Genomic DNA, 12,258 nt, shown 5'->3' with positions numbered 1-12,258 from the left:
CTACACCGATCATATATGCTTAATAAGAGGTGATCTACAGATCTGATGCGGGCACTAAACAGTGTACATGGCTGTGGTGTTCTGCTCTGTTCATGGTTCACATCTGGTCACCACTGGAGGCGATAACAGCTGATCAGCGGGAGTACCATGTGTTGGACCCCCACCAACCGTGAGGATAGTTCATCAATATAAAACCAGCAGAACCCCTTTGACCTTTGAGCCACTCCAAATATTGTGAAAAACAAAAATAGACTAAGGGCTAACACATTGAGGTTATCCTCAAAATATTCAGGTATTAGAGCGGTGGCGAGATTTTATTACATGCATAAGTGCTTCCTTCCTTTTGGCTTGTTTCCCTTGTGATAAATGTATTAATACTTTCCTAGCTACACAAAGGAGGATCAGAATTTTTTTAGGGGGCCCCTGAATACAGGTATACTGAATTCTGCCTGCCTAAAGTCACTTTTAGATGGAGTTTTGGCATATTGTTTTGTGATTGCATCCAGTAAGTGCCTTAGCTACCCCTAGTAGCAGGTACAAGTGTTTGAACAGTATCCTTTAACTCTCTGTAATCAGAAAAATGAAACAGTAAAAAAAAAAAAAAGTAAAATCTCATTGTTTTAGACCTATTTAGATAAACTTAGAAAAAAAATAAAATGGTGTTCTTGAGTAGACCTCTTTAAAAATGCACTTACACCGCACAAGGTGTGTCATTAAATGACCCCCAAACATGAATGTTTGCTGGTCAACGGTTGTGCAGTAATCGTGCAGTGTAAGTGCACCTTGACTCATACTATTTTACAGATTATAGCTGCAAAAACTTGCTTTATTTTCTAATTGCATTGTATTAATGATCCTGTTTTATCACTTAAAACACCCAAAGAACTATCCAATATATATTGCAAAAATATTCCAGAGAAGTTTGGATATAATAGACAACCAATAGCATGTATAAATGAACTGTATTTTTTTTTCTTTGTAGCCTGTGAGTCAATGGCTGACACAGTATTTAACACTGTCTGGACCTTGGGATGTAGACCTTTCATGAATAGTCAACGATCAGCCTGTGTCTGCAATGAGGAGGAAAGAGAGGAGCTATAAGAACATTATCAGCTTCAAACATAGAATATTGCGCTGTGGTTCAAAGTTTCGTGGACAATGGAGAGACTACAACACTGTGTCGGTATTCTCTGTGGAACATTATACCACTGCTATGAGAAGTAACTCAGATTATTCGTAGTTTAAGTTGCATCTGGTCGTCAGGCTGCAAAGAGAAAACCTTGAAGGCCAGCTAATTTCAGATTCCAGGATGGCTTTAGGAGTTGCCATTCTGCTTTCCTTACTGGTCAAGACACCCATTTACCTAATTTCCTTCTCTAAACATCTATTTATTGTGACATTTTATGCCAGATATCCCAAGGAACTATGCAGAACTTTAAAAAAAACAACAAAAAAAAACAGTTGGCACTATTTAGACAGCCAGAGACATGATAGTCCACATCTCTACTAGGCAGTACCAGGCTCATGCCCCAACACGAGGTCTCATCAAGGAGTGGAGGCCAGAATAACAGCGAGTTTTACAATGATTAGTAATTTTCATCTAATATTTTGTACCTCAGACCCCCTTACACCCATAAAAAGCTCAATTATATGATGTTCTGTGATATATACCCGCTAGAACGACTTTTTGAAACTGAGATACTTCCATCTCCTACTTGTAAATGTGGTCTATTCCCTCTCTTCATTCATCCAATTGTTTTAGGATTTGCAGTGCGATTGTACACTTTGATCTTATTTTAGTGCACCCGACTGGCTTAATAAAATAAAAAATATTATAAAATATGTTTGTATATTTATACAATATTTTTATTAGACAAACACAATATAATGTTTAAAGTGGTTGTGTATTGGAGATAACTACTGTTCAGATGAAAGCTGTTGTGATGATTAGCTTGCTTATTACATACTCGGGGGGGGAGCCGATTTTTCCAAGCAACATTTCCGTTGGCTATGTATCTCTCTATAGAAGCCATGAATTACATGGATGACTCAAGTCTGCCAGAGTGAGAACCTTTATGCGTTACAGTGCTCACTGCTTATAGAGAGGGGACTCAAGCAGAATACTCTGCTTTATGACATACTGTACATATGCATGCACACATCTTGTCTTTGTGATACAACCCTTTAAAGCAGTGTTTCTCAACTCTGGTCCTCAAGACCCACCAACAGGTCATGTTTTCAGGATTTCCTTAGTATTGCCTGTGCGGGTGATGCAATTATCACCTGAGCAATACTAAGGAAAACCTGAAAACATGACCTGTTGGTGGGTCTTGAGGACTGGAGTTGAGAAATACTGCTTTAAAGTGATTCTCCAGGGATAGAAAAAAAAAAGGACAGAAAATGTATTTATAAATAAATTCATAAATACCTTCAAGTACGTCAACATAACCACTGTCTTGTTACAATGACAAAAACCTGTCTTAGAATGTTAATAAGACAATATCTAATAATGGGGTGCTGAGGTAAGAAGAGGCTGCTCACACTGCTGTCCACCCTGTCTTTTTAAATGCTGAGTGGCTGATAGCATGTGTTATATGGTATTTCCAGGTCATAGTAGCTGCTCAGTATTCATTTTGAAATGTTGGACAGCAGTGTGAGCAGCCTCTTCTTACCTCAGCGCTCTGCGTATTTCTAATATTCGATCAGATATACATGGTGGACGACAGTGAGAGCAGCCTCCTCTTATCTCAGCACTTCTAGTATCTCCAATATTAGTTCATATAGACAGAAAGACAGCAGTGTAAGCATCCTCTTCTTACCTCAGTACCCTTGGTATCTCCAGTATTAAATTGTGTAGACAGAGTTGACAACAGAGTGAATGGCCTCTTTACCTTGCACATTTTGTGCCAAATTAATCTAAATAAGTACAGAAGGTTTGATGAAGTGGCATAAAATCAAAGATGCTTACTTTGTTTACTCTTTTACTTTTTTGTGCCTTTTTTAACTAAAAATTAGCACGATCCTTTTAATAGGCTTTAAAATGTCATAGGTTAAAGCAAGCTAGTCTTTAACTGTGCCCAAAGAAAAATTAGACAGATTTTGTCCTTCACTAGGGTAATGAAGTACAACTGCACAAAAATTTTGATTTTGAAAACCAAGTAAAGTTAACTTAAATAGATGCTAATTAAATAACGAATAAGGAGCAAATAAAACACCATTAGAACAAATTTTACTACAGAAAAAAGCGGCACAAATGCAATGCTGAATCGGCACCACAGTTTTTAATCAAGATCCTTTTCATTTGACTGTATAGCAGCCCTGATCATGGTGCTAGGAGTAAAACATTCAAACATAAATACAATAGAAAATATAAGTAATGGAAATATAGAGCAATAGAAATAGCATTGAAGCACATTATGTACAGCACTGTAAAGATGAATGGAAGAAAAACTACTCTTCCATGTCTATTATTATGGGGCCTCCAGTGAGAAGATGGTTTGAGAGGTGTCTTCTTTCTTCTTCTTCAATATTTGCTGATCTACGCATTCGACGTCGACAACCTTGAGCACATCGTGATCGCTCATCTGTGGCTCCACAGACCAAAACTTGACAATGCAAGAACACCTCCTATATGATGCAAAACAAATATCAGTTGTAAGACATTTTCTAACAATCAACTCTTGCAACTAATGGAGTTGTCTCAAGTTCTTATTTAGCTAAAATTGAAACATGCTTACTGTTAAATATTCAAATATTAATCTGAATTCTGTACCATACATTACATAGATTGCATGTGGTTGGTTTTTCTGACAAGACATTCAGGCTATTCTTATACATTTAGCTCAGTGTAAGTTAGTACCATATGCAGAAGAACAGGTGCTATGATGCGTCTATATAACCTATGTAAGTCACAGGGAGGGGGCTCTGTTGGACTTCACACGACACTAGACGGAGGATCTGCGCACTGATGTCAGGTGACATGTAGGCCCTGACATGTACTCAGCAAACAAACTACCATTCAGGATCCAAGAAAAGATGGACACTCATGAATCAATCACTTTGTAACTATTTCACCTATTTTATGCAACTACTGCAATTATTCTTTTTAATGGACAATCCAAGAATAAACCGCTACATTTTTCTATAAGATTTCGTGATGTCCTTTTGAAGAATCACATCTGGTAAATAGTCCTACATATATAAAAAATATACTAAAATAAGTATATTTAAACACCTACAAAAACGATATTAGTTAAAAATCCTCTTCATGCTCAAGAATAGAGGAATTTTAAAGCACCACTCCAACTCATTTTTTATTTTTCATTTCAGCGCTGTAGCGGTGCCATTAATGTAAGTTCTCTGTCCCGAGTAATATACTTACCAGCCGCTGTCTTCTTCTCTTCAGGCGCCGCTCTGGTCCCGAGCCGCCATCTTGTGACCACAATTTATGCCTGGCTGGAAGTCAGAAGTAACGGTCACAAACTCTCAATGGAAGTCTATGAAAGCTTTGTTCTGGCCCTCATAGACTTACATGAAATGATGACCTCTGGATCGCCCAGCAAACATTGGAGCAATCTGGCAGGCCATAACCTGCAGAAGACTGACTGGAGCAGTGTCGATAACAGATGAAAATGGCGGCTGGTAAGTATATTACTAGGGGCAGGGAACTTAGATTACTGGCACCACTCCAGTGGTGTGCTTTAATTTTTAATAGTGTACAGCTCATTGCCTAGGATACCAGACGCCCCGCAGTATTCAGAGTGAATGGTTACTTAGTTAAGGATCTTGCGTTGCTAATGGGCTCTAGTCTTTATATCCTGCTCCTGAAGCTGGACTGATTGCTGGATCTGACCAGCCTCAGGGCCCCTTGGCATCTCCAATGCTACATCGGCAAAACTGCCTCTACTAGTGGACTCGTAGAGCGCTTATTTTAGTGCAACCATACCACTGGTCTGAACTATCAATCTTCAGGAGATCACAGCCTCCCTGCAAAGCAGGAAGCAGGGGCCAGAAGCAGTGTGCTCCTGAAGAAAAGAAGGGGAGACAACCTTTTTAATAGGGTATATTGTTTTAACCTTTTCTAAAAATTAATTGGTCTGGTAATAAAAAGATAAGAAAACAAACAGACATACTTTTATACTGAAAAAAATAAACAACAAATATAAAACCCATTATGAACAAAGGTCTAGAATCTAATATAAGGTGTCATGGAAAAAAATAAAATGCTTTCAGGGATGAGAAAAGAGCTAGCACTCTCCTCTGTATGGCTGCCCCCCTCCTTTGGAATTTGGTAACCATAGATACACCAATGGCTAAACAGATGGGCTTCAGGAATGTGGTTTCGATTTATGATCGAGATAAGAGATTTAGAAACGTAAAGATTTGGGATTCTCTTTGTCTGCTCAACAGAAAAATAAGAAGGGAGATTTGCATGAACTGCAAAGCACCGTTTCAAGTCGGTGCACGATGACCAGAATCATGTCAATTGAAAAAGGAGCTGATACGCAAGGCTACACCTGGCATATTTGGTCTCTATGTAAAGATAAAATCATGATACAAAAGATGACGTTGATATCAACCACATGTGACGTTCTGAAGCAAAGATATAGTCAATTTAGGAAATCTCATAATTTTCTGAAACTGAAAAGTCCAACCCTGCAGAAGTAAGGATGGGAGGGGTGTGGGTGTAACTTACGAGCTAATAAAAGGCGAATGCCAACTTTTAGGTGTTTCAGTACTTGGAGGCACAGTTCACGGAAGGTTCTGTTCGGTTTTCTGGAGCAGCCTCCCTCCATATACCTGAAGCCATATCTGTGACAAAAGGTCTAGTAAGTTTTCTAGATTTATCCTTTTACTTTATGTAACCGTATATTCTGGATTGTTTTGTCCCCTTTGTAAAATCTTTTGCATACTTTTTATAAACACTGCCTATCATTCTAGATTAAATATAAAATGTAATAGTTCTGTTCTGTAAACTGCACCCCAAAGCCATACGCTACCAGAACCAGGCGTCCAGTCAGCCTGTAAAAAACCCGACTGGTGATGGCAGCTAATAATATTTCTTGGGTTATTGTGAAGTTAGCAGTGATCGTATGGGGGTATATACATATATTCCATGTGTTGGAATCCGGAGGTGCATATATCATACGTGCACTTTTAGTTTTCTAAAAAGTAGCCTGTTAATGCAAACAGCCTGCGGCCTCCTACATTGGGAGCTGTTCACTCAAGAGATCACAGCGGGTGGTTTGGCGTGACCTTCTCGGGTTGCTGTAACCTTGACAAATTGGTGGCAAGCAGTGGGATATTACGGTGGCTGGATGGCTATGCGTGGAGAGCCCTAGTATAACCAGCAGTCCAAGGACACTCTTATTGCTCTCTCTGAGCCGAGACAGATTGACCCCAGGGACAAACCAGGCACCAAATGATTGCTGAACTGTTGCAAGGTGCTGCGGAGGAAGTCCGTCAACAAAGCCCTGATGACGGGGAGCTCAGCCAAGGCCTGGATGGCACTGCTACAGAGGTCCCACCTGTGAGTGCCAGCCATACCCGCAGCCAGGGTAGTGTGGATCCCCACCTGCAGATGGCCTTGGAGCAATTTTCCGCAAACGATCTTGAGGGACGGCTGCAGCTGATTATGAAATTCCAGGAGTGAGAGGCTGAGAGAGCTGAGCAACAGGCCCAAGTTGACCGAGAGGCTGCTGAACCAGAACGGCAAGATGAGCGTCTGTACCAGCAGGAGTTAGCTCGAAATCAGAAGGAGCCATCCACCCCACAGATCCGTGAGTACAACAATTCCAACAGCTTTCCTGAGCATTTTCCTGTAATGGAAAAGGGCAGGGACTTGAACTTATTTCTGCAGGGGTTTCAAAAATCCTGCAGGCAGTACCAGCTGGCTGAGGACCAGTGGGCCAGATATTTAACTCCAGGGCTCCGAGGAAAAGCTCACCTCTCTCCCTCGAGACAAAGACGGAGACTATGAGGCCATCAAGCAGGCCTTGATAAAGAAAAACCAACTGACACCAGAGGTGTACCGCAAAAAGTTCCGGACCCTCCAGCGTGGACCACATGACAGCTATGGTGAGGTGGTGGATGGACTCAGAACCAACTTTGAACAATGAGTCCAAGGATTGTCAGTCACCACCTTCGAGGACCTGAAGGATTTGATGGTGAAGGACCAGTTCCTTCATCTTTGCCCAGTGGAGTAAAGCAGCACAGATCGCTGACGTGTATGAGGCCAATCACATGCCAGAGGTGCGGAAGTCAGTCATTGCCAGCAGGTATAGGGGTAAGCCGACAACCATCCCCAGTGCCCCTGCCAGTCGGCCTTCGGGGGGTCCTGCCCCATCTTCCAGCACCCGGCCTGTATATGACTCCTGCCGGTGCTATACCTCCGACTGAACTGGTCACATCAGCCTTGATTGCCCGGAAAGGCAGAAGATGAACCCCACACCTGAGGCCCAGGGGCCTACTGCAGCTATTCTTTTGGCGTCTTTTGGCAGGTGGGATAGTTGGGAAGGCCCGTGAAAATTTGAAACTGGTTACTGTGGGCAACACCGTTACCATTGGGTTCAAGGACACCGGCGCAGATCGAACCCTCATCCATCCTGAGTTTGTGCTACCAGAAGAACTCATTCCCGGGAAGACCCTGACTGTCAACGGGTTTGGGGGTGCTCGCAGTCCCTTACCGATGGCTCGGGTTTTCCTGGATTGGGTGTGGGGAGGGAGTTTAAAGGAAGTGGGGGTGTCCAACAATCTCCACACAAATGTGTTACTGGCAACTGATCTGGGACTGTTAGTTGCCCAATACATCCCTGACAACTCTTCCAGATATGATATGTCATGCATTTCAAAGGTTAATACTGTGAATGTGAATATGATGCATATGTGTGTGGTGGTAAAGGAGAGCTCAGCCATGTCATGCTGCAGTGTGATGTTGCTGAGGATCCCCTAAAAAGAGCCAGCATAAGTGCTAAAGGCATGGAGACCATTAAGGGCGTGGTCTCTTGCAGCTGACCAATGTCACGACGGACGGTGACATATGCGGTGGTAGCTGCCCCATGATAAGCACTGCTCCTGAGGTAACTGGGGAGGATGGGGAGAAGCATGGGAATCATAATGAAGGTGGTCCCGTGCAGCTGACCAGTGTCACAACGGATCGTGGCATGGCCAGTGGTAGTCGCTCTGTGGTTAGCACAGCTCATCAGGTAACAAGGAGGGCAGGGAAGGTATGTCCCACAACCCAGCAGGGTGAGAGAAATGTGTGTCCCACAGTATGTCAGGATGATGGGAAGCAGGTACCCATAGCCTGTTAAAGGAGTGGGAAAGTAGAGTCCACTGCCTGTCAGGGGTGGGGTGGGGTAGGGGGTGGGAAAGTAGAGTCCACAGCTTGTCAGGGCAGTGGGAAAGCGATATGCTCAGCCTATCAGGGTCCCTGGCCTTTCGGGCTGGTGGGAAGGTGTGACCCACAGCCTGTCAGAGTGGACGGAACATAGTATTCAGAGTTTGTCAGGGTTATTTTATGCAACTGTATATTCTGTATTGTTTTGTCCCCTTTGTAAAATATTTTGTATATTTTTATAAACACTGCCTATCATTCTGGATTAAATATAAAATTTTGTAATTCTGTTCTTTGTATTCTGTAAACTGCACCCTGAAGCCATATGCTACCAGAACCAGAACCAGAACCAGGCCTCCAGTCAGTCTTTAAAAAAAAACAACTGGTGGTGGCAGCTAATAATCTTTATTGGGTTATCATGAAGTTAGCAGTGATTGTACGGGGGTATATACATATATTCCATGTGTTGGAATCTGGAGGTGTATATATCATACATGCACTGTTCGTTTTCCATTAACTAGCCTGTTAATATAAACAGCCTGCGGTCTCCTACATTGATCGTCGGCCAATCGTGTAATCGTCTGAACGATAGGGGGCAGCAGAGAGCTGTTCGCTCAAGAGATCACAGAGGGTGGTTTGGTGTGACCTTCCCGGGCTGCGATAATCGTGACATAAGAATTTATCTGTAAACCTGTTGTGTGTTACTACAACAAAGCAGCTAAATGCAAGCAAAAAAAACAAGTCACACTAAAACACAAAATACACTAATAAATTAAATAAATTGTGGTATGTCTCCAGCAAGGTGTGTGAATAGCATACATATATAGCAAATGTGGATACAGTACAGACCAAAAGTTTGGACACACCTTATCATTTAAAGATTTTTCTGTATTTTCATGACTTTGAAAATTGTACATTCACACTGAAGGCATCAAAACTATGAATTAACACATGTGGAATTATGTACTTAACAAAAAAGTGTGAAACAACTGAAAATATGTCTTATATTCTAGGTTCTTCAAAGTAGCCACCTTTTGCTTTGATGACTGCTTTGCACACTCTTGACATATTTTCAGTTGTTTCACACTTTTTTGTTAAGTATATAATTCCACATGTGTTAATTCATAGTTTTGATGCCTTCAATGTGAATGTACAATTTTCAAAGTCATGAAAATACAGAAAAATCTTTAAATGAGAAGGTGTGTCCAAACTTTTGGTCTGTACTGTACCTACTACACTATACCATGAGGTAAGGTAAGCCTGATAATTTTATGAGAATGCATGAATTTATGATATTGTCTAGTTGATGGTGGCCATGACCATTTAAAAAGAAATTAGAACAAAGATAAAATATACAGTCTCTTGTTATGTCAGGCAAGATAACTTTGTAAGTTCACATGTTGCGTTTTTGCAGCATTTTTTTCTGCACCAAAAACCAGAGTGGTGGCAGGAAAAAATGCTGCTTATGTTATTTTTTGCAGAATTTTTACTTGCACTTTTCACTCATTCTTTTGAATGGGTGAAAATCACTGCAAAAGAATTGAAACAATTGTCATGCAGCTTGTTAGAAAAAATGCAGCAGGGCTCAGGCTATGTGCCCACGATGCAGAAATGAAGCAGAAAATTTCTGCAGCATTTCTGCATCTCCCTGGCAGAAAAAACGCATGCAGATTGTGAATGCGTTTTTCCTGCAGAATACATGCAGATCCACATGCGGATTCACATGCGTTTCCGCATGCAGATTGACAAGCGCTTTCCAGGCGTAAAAATGAAAACAAATAAAGCTATACTCACCCCCGAGACCCCGGCGTGGCTGCAGCGCTCGTTCCTGTCTGGTTCCTGGATGCTGGCATATCGCGAGACAGAGCGGTGAAGGGCCTGCGGTCACATGACTGTGACGTCACCGCAGGTCCTCAAGCGATGCCGGCTTTCTGAGAGAAGCCGCTGGACAGGTGAATATAACTTTATTTGTTATTTTATTCTTTTTTTACAGGTACAATGGTACCCAGGTCTGGATGAGAGTCTCCTCTCCTCCAGAACTGGGTACCATCCGCACATAGAAACGCATAGAAGCCGCTTGTACAAATGTACAGTCGCGGTTTCTATGCGTCTCAATGCAAGTCAATGGCGGGAGTTCCGCTGCGCTTCCGCAAAATTAAATGACATGCTGCGGATTTTTGTACGCAGCATAAACGCTGCAGAAAAATCCGCAGCATGTGCATAGTACTTGCGGAATCCCCTTGGGGACCATGGGGTACGGATTACCTAGCGTTTCACAAGCGTTTATGCTGCGGAAATTCCGCAGCATAAACGCTTGAAAAACGCTACGTGGGCACACAGCCTCAAAATACGAATGGAAAAAACAGCATGGGCATGAGATTTCAGGAATCTCATGTTTTGTGTGTGTACTGAAAAGTGCTGCATATTTTACGCACTAAATACACTGCTTAATTACAAAATCCAGCAAAAACGCCATGTGTAAACATACCACAATAGGAGAAAGGGGTCCAAAGCAAAAATCAAAATAAGCAACACAGAGAATAAAGACCTGGTGTTTGTTTACACTCCTGACTTTTTTTCATGACGTTTGGGCTCATTTTCCACCCCATTATTTAACATTGCAGTTTTTCATAAAGGGAAAGTCCTACATCTGTACTCCCCATACAGTAGAAAAATAGATGAGACATACCAGCCTCCTGTATTGTAATATGTTTTCCATATTTCTGCAAAGTAGATACTAAAAAAGCCTCAAACAGCTTCTCAGAAACCATTGATATATTGAAGTGAGGCCATGTAAGTGGACAGCTCTCTTTTTAGTACAATTATCACCATTTACACAAGATACATTTGCCAGAGAATTCAGGCTCAACTTTAATCGATTGCACCATCATGCCCAGTGTAGAAATGTAGATACTCCTCAAATATTGATGATAATGCACCTAATTATCACGTCTTGTGACTAGAAACTGACCTTTATACCCATAGCTATTATCTAGAGTATGCTAACTAAATAAAAGCTTAAAGGATTATCCTACAAATTGACAACAAACCATTAGGGTTGCACGTTATTACTTTAATTACACTGATGCGAAAACATCATTTTTAAGTGTAATTTTCACTCCTTTTAGTCTCTATACTCATCTTCAATTTTGGTCACTTACACTCCCCTCGCAGGAGAAACACCATGGCACATTATTACAGGTGAAAAAGTAATTTATTTACAAAACTCCATAAAATGTTTAATTTCTATATATTGCAAATCCCCTACTTTTTACACACACTGTTTGTGAGGCAACCCTTTTAAGACACTTCAGAAACTGTTGGCTATCATTAGGAGTTCATCTAAGAGAGCATGAGTTCTTAATGAGGAGCAAACTTGTTCGGAAAACGTTTGCCAATCTCAAAGTTGGTATGAACATTGCACATTCGGATTCATGTTTGGATTCCGGAGCATTTTCCTCAAAATCAGCAAAATTCGGCCAAATGATCGAGTTTCTACTAATGCTTTTGTTAGAACTTTGGATAGGATAGTGGTGCTGTATGATGAGCGGGGGGGACGTGTTTGATGAGGGGAGGTGGTGGGGAGAGGTCAGAAGAGCGGCGGATTGTTATTCTTTTTTTTTTTTTAAACCTCATGTGTGGAGATTCCAGCAGCCAATCAGGGTGCAGAAACCATCCACAACGTCCAGAAACAAGGGCTTGTGTCATTGACTGTCAAAGTCACATGTCTCTATTCATATAAAAAGCGGACATATTGTTTTGGCACCATTTTGTCATGTGTAACAGCGCAGAGAGGCTGATCCTGCTGCAAGTAGTCAGATAGTTAGCTAGGCGGTTTATTGTCAGCTAGTTCAGATAGATAGGATCCGGTGTGAGACTGACCTTCCAGTATATAAGTCCTTTGTGCTAATAGTGTGATCCAG

General features: G+C 41.5%; 2 protein-coding genes across 4 annotated transcripts in view; one reads left to right on the top strand and one right to left on the bottom strand.

Moving 5' to 3' along the window:
* PLA2G12B (phospholipase A2 group XIIB) overlaps positions 1-1,842 on the top strand; it is a 37,013-nt gene extending 35,171 nt beyond the window's left edge. For both annotated transcript variants that reach the window (XM_073685656.1, XM_073685655.1), the window contains exon 4: positions 983-1,842. In XM_073685656.1, coding sequence (XP_073541757.1) covers positions 983-1,101 — 119 coding nt within the window. In that variant the 3' untranslated portion in view covers positions 1,102-1,842. The remainder of the gene's footprint in view (positions 1-982) is intronic.
* Positions 1,843-3,212: 1,370 nt separating this feature from the next.
* Positions 3,213-12,258, bottom strand: part of OIT3 (oncoprotein induced transcript 3) — a 100,353-nt gene continuing 91,307 nt past the window's right edge. For both annotated transcript variants that reach the window (XM_073685653.1, XM_073685654.1), the window contains one exon: positions 3,213-3,627. In XM_073685653.1, the coding sequence (XP_073541754.1) occupies positions 3,451-3,627 (177 nt within the window). In that variant the 3' untranslated portion in view covers positions 3,213-3,450. The remainder of the gene's footprint in view (positions 3,628-12,258) is intronic.

The sequence above is a fragment of the Phyllobates terribilis genome, unplaced genomic scaffold (genome assembly GCF_046119375.1).
Source record: "Phyllobates terribilis strain yellow unplaced genomic scaffold, ASM4611937v1 Scaffold_5__5_contigs__length_657084704, whole genome shotgun sequence".
In the NCBI taxonomy this organism is placed as follows: domain Eukaryota; kingdom Metazoa; phylum Chordata; class Amphibia; order Anura; family Dendrobatidae; genus Phyllobates; species Phyllobates terribilis.
Note: the sequence above shows the minus strand (reverse complement) of the source record. Positions and strands in the feature narration are given on the sequence as shown.